Genomic DNA, 4,024 nt, shown 5'->3' on the forward strand with positions numbered 1-4,024 from the left:
CTTCCCAAAATTACTTCAACAGAAGGTTTCCAGATGGATATGCGGAGCAAATCCATCTGGCGGAGTCAAGTTAACTGAATTGTGCTATACAAATAAATTTGCCTTGCCTAAAAACAACAGATACTTTCACAACTACTTTAGAAGAAAAACTGTTTTTGTTCCCCTGATATAATCATCTATTTTTGTTAATGCAAGCATGAGATGTTTCCGGTTTGCTGTAATTTTACTTCTGAGAAAAGTGATGTAACAGTCAGGTTTGGATGCAGACAAATACCCTTTCAGCTTCTCCCACTTTTTATGGCACTAAGATCAGGCAGGGTTGTGTGATGCTGACTACAGAACACTGACTTCATTGTGCATTCACTCATATTTTCATGTTCTAAAGAAGACGGCAGCTTGACTGTAAGCTTCTTCAGTTTTAAACATTGGTTGAAAGTATCAGACTGAAAGGTTACAGTCAGAACGCTCACAATAATAATGAATGGGCTGTTAAAGGGAAATGCCAGTTTTTTTACATTGCGCCCTTGATTTTACGTTATTACATCATGTTCTACTCACCCATATGAGTTTTGTGTCATTTGGAGCCGTTCTGAAGATATTCCGTTAGGTTATATCCAGGTAACGTCTTCCTATGGGCAACGAGTTGAAGGCAGAAACTAAACTGTTCATAATTTATGGTACGCCAGCATTCATAACATGTAGGCGAATCGCTGTCCCCCAGACATCCACACGCCGGACTGGAGTTGTGACAGGCAGCCCGGGCCACAGGCAGCTACGCTCTACCCCTTCTATTCATTCTAGCTAATCTGAATCGTTCAATTCCATTTGGAGAGCGAGATCATCTGTGGTAGTAGTAGTAGACATCTTCCAGGCATGTGAGGAAAACTAGAAGCAGTTCAGCGGACAGGAAGAATGAATGGTAGCCGGCGTGCATGGATGACGTCATACATACTCCGCTTTGTTTAAAAAAAAATCTAAATATAAGAAATATAACCGCAGATGTCTGCGTGACAGTGATTCGCCTACATGTTATGAATGCTGGCTTACCATAAATGATCAACTATGAACAGATTACTTTGTGCCTTCAAGTCGTTGCCCATAGGAAGACGTTACTTGGATATAACCTAACGGAATATCTTCAGAACAGCTCCAAATGACACAAAACTCATATGGGTGAGTAGAACATGATGTAATAACGTAAAATCAAGGGCCAAATGTAGAAAAAACTGAAGTTCCTCTTTAAATTCACTAAAAGGACTGTTAAGGTCACTCTAAGTCTGTGTCTGGACTTCCGACCTAACTACTATAAAGGGAACTACATAGTGGTTAGACCATTTTATATGAATGTGTAATGGATAAACTACCGAAACCATTTTATACGAGTGTTTGAATGTCTAATGGATGAAAAAGACATGCACTCAAAATTTCCCATAATGCACCTTGAAAAGTGATTATAATCTATGGTCACTAGACAAACAGATATATCCTAGATTGCTTTGTGAGAGCTCTGCTTGCAAAGCATCATGGGATTTGCTGTGGCGGCCACAAATTACAAAGATGGAGCAACAGGGAGGGAAAAGTAGTGATTCTATGTCCGAACGGTCAGGTAACTGAGTTCACTATAAAGTCCACTATATAGTCCTCACTCTATATAACGATGGAGGGATTTAGGGGTCAGGACGGACGTTCAGACACAGACTTCCTGTCTACTGGTGGTTTCTGTTGTCTTTTAAAATAACCGGGAGGCTCCTCTCCTGTGGAACCAGCTAAACTAAAGCTTTCTGTTTATCCTGAGCTGTCAGCATAGTTATTCTGCTACTGACTTGGGTGGAGGTCCTTCTAAAAGCTTATTATTCTTTCTTTTTTTTTTTTTTGCTATAAGCAATTTACCTAATTTTGCTATGGTTTTAAAAACAGATGCGACAACGTTTTACTTTGTCACTTTCCTGAAAACAGCCACTGAAAGACACTAGCAAAGTTTTCACTTGGTTACCGATCATATGAATCTACTGACCCAACCATATTCTAGTTACCTCTTTTTCTTTTATAGATTTCATTCTTTCATTTCCAAAACCAGCAGGTGGCTAAAGTAGAGATGCTCATAGTAAGATGGTTACTGCTGGAAAACTTCCTCCCGTTAAAAAGCAACTGTTACTTCCCACTGTCGCCACATGCAAAGCCAGAACAAGCTGTGTGTCATTGAATCCAACATGTGTATATGAATGAACTCGATGGTTATAAATGGAATTTATAGAAAATATATGTATTTTATAACTTGAAATATTTCACAACTTTAATTTTCTAAAAATTCACTGAGATACATCTTAGTGAAATGGTGTTAAAATAGAATAAAAATGGTTTTAGTTGTTTTTTAATCAGCTTTCAAAGTTTTTATTTTATATCACCGACATAATTTCCTCCTACCTAACTAAATAAACTCACCCAGATACCATCTAACAATAAACAGTTGTAGGTAAGCTGTGCCGTTGCACCACTGACCGGATGCAGATGGTTATCGCAGTGTGTTGTAACCCAGCCAGGGATAGACCCAACGCTAGAAAGGATGTGGTTAAAGAAAAAGGGAACCTTGCTTTAATATGAAATCCAGGCTTCAGCCTCTCAACCATGTGCATTAAGTTAGAAAGCTTTACTACTGTGCAGCTCATTTTACACCATTTTTTAACATTTTATTCAGCTGCTGCTGCAAGGTCTTGCCCTCTGCGTTAAAGGTTTCACGTTTCTTTTCTGAAGGAATGTAAAAAGAAAATCTAAGTTGCCTGGGGAAGCACCTGCACCAAGGTTTCATCTTAAGACTTTTTTCTCCCCTCCTTGTGTTTTTTCACACCTTTCTTGCACCGTGCTCTGAAAGGTGCCCTAACTTTCCTTTTTTATAGTCTAATGATAAATCTTTATTTCATAATTAACCGTTTTCTCAGAACCGGAATAGGAAGAAACGTGTGATGCTATCTGGTTCTCAGAATGACGGAATAGTGACAAAGTTTGTGCTCGTATCCAAGTAAACAAAAGTATTTTTCTGCACGTATCCTAGAAACAGGTCGACGGGTAAACGGTAGCTAAATAACATAATCAGGATGCAGAGTTTCAGAACAGACTAGAGAGATCAACTGAGTCAAGAAGTTGGAACTGACCCCGCCTGCGATGAGCGCGCCATCGCCGGCTCCTCTGATGACACAGATGAGCGAGGTGATGATGTAACATAGAGTGCCAGTTAAAGCGCGGATAAGATCCTGCAGAAAAGGAGGGAAAACAGACGGTAATGTATCTGACAAGTGGCCACAGATTTGCGTTGGTGTTACTTGAACTTGCTGAGGACTCACACTCCACACCCAGCTGATGACAGAAAGCTGCTTGTCCAAATCCATCATGAAGACGCAGAAGAAGACTATAGCAAAGACCATCTCACAGATGGCAACAGCAGTGTAGCCTCCATACCAGGATGAAGCGTAGCAGATGAGGATTATTAAACTCAGGACCTGTGGAAGATATGAGACAAGATGAAAAATTAGGGCTGCAACTAATTATTATTTTACATATCAATTAATCTGTTGATTATTTTCTGATTAATCTAGTAATAATCAGATAGACAAAGGTTCCTTTTTACAAAATAAAACCAGGTGAAACTAAAACTTTTCCACTTGAAGAGTTCCGGATAGAGCACATTGACAAGTTTTTTAAATCTTAAATGAAAAATGTTTATATGATTTATACAATTTTGACATAATTACTGCTCTAAGTAGGTCACTCCTCAGCTACAGGCATGTTTTACAGTCTCTATACTTCAGTTAATGATTAATCGATTACTGAATTAGTTGACGATTATTTCAAGTAGGGATGCACGATATTGGGATTTTGGCCGATATCCGATATTTTAAAACTCATGTAGCCGATAACCGATATCGATACCGATGTTAAAGCTGAACAAAAATAAGTAGTCATTGAAAATAGCAGTTTTGTTATCCATTTCTGACACTTTGAAAAATAATATACTCAAATATATTTTCAT

The 4,024-nt window shown here is 38.6% G+C and overlaps 1 protein-coding gene across 1 annotated transcript in view; it reads right to left on the minus strand.

The window, feature by feature from the left end:
* Positions 1-4,024, minus strand: part of plp2 (proteolipid protein 2 (colonic epithelium-enriched)) — a 23,387-nt gene that overhangs the window by 2,711 nt on the left and 16,652 nt on the right. Inside the window, exons 2-3 of the mRNA XM_015392343.1 lie at positions 3,339-3,494; positions 3,150-3,248 (exon numbers count right to left, since the gene is read on the minus strand). Of these exons, the coding sequence (XP_015247829.1) occupies positions 3,150-3,248; positions 3,339-3,494 (255 nt within the window). The remainder of the gene's footprint in view (positions 1-3,149; positions 3,249-3,338; positions 3,495-4,024) is intronic.

This window comes from Cyprinodon variegatus, unplaced genomic scaffold, assembly GCF_000732505.1.
Source record: "Cyprinodon variegatus isolate N-32 unplaced genomic scaffold, C_variegatus-1.0 Scaffold587, whole genome shotgun sequence".
Classification (NCBI taxonomy): Eukaryota; Metazoa; Chordata; class Actinopteri; order Cyprinodontiformes; family Cyprinodontidae; genus Cyprinodon; species Cyprinodon variegatus.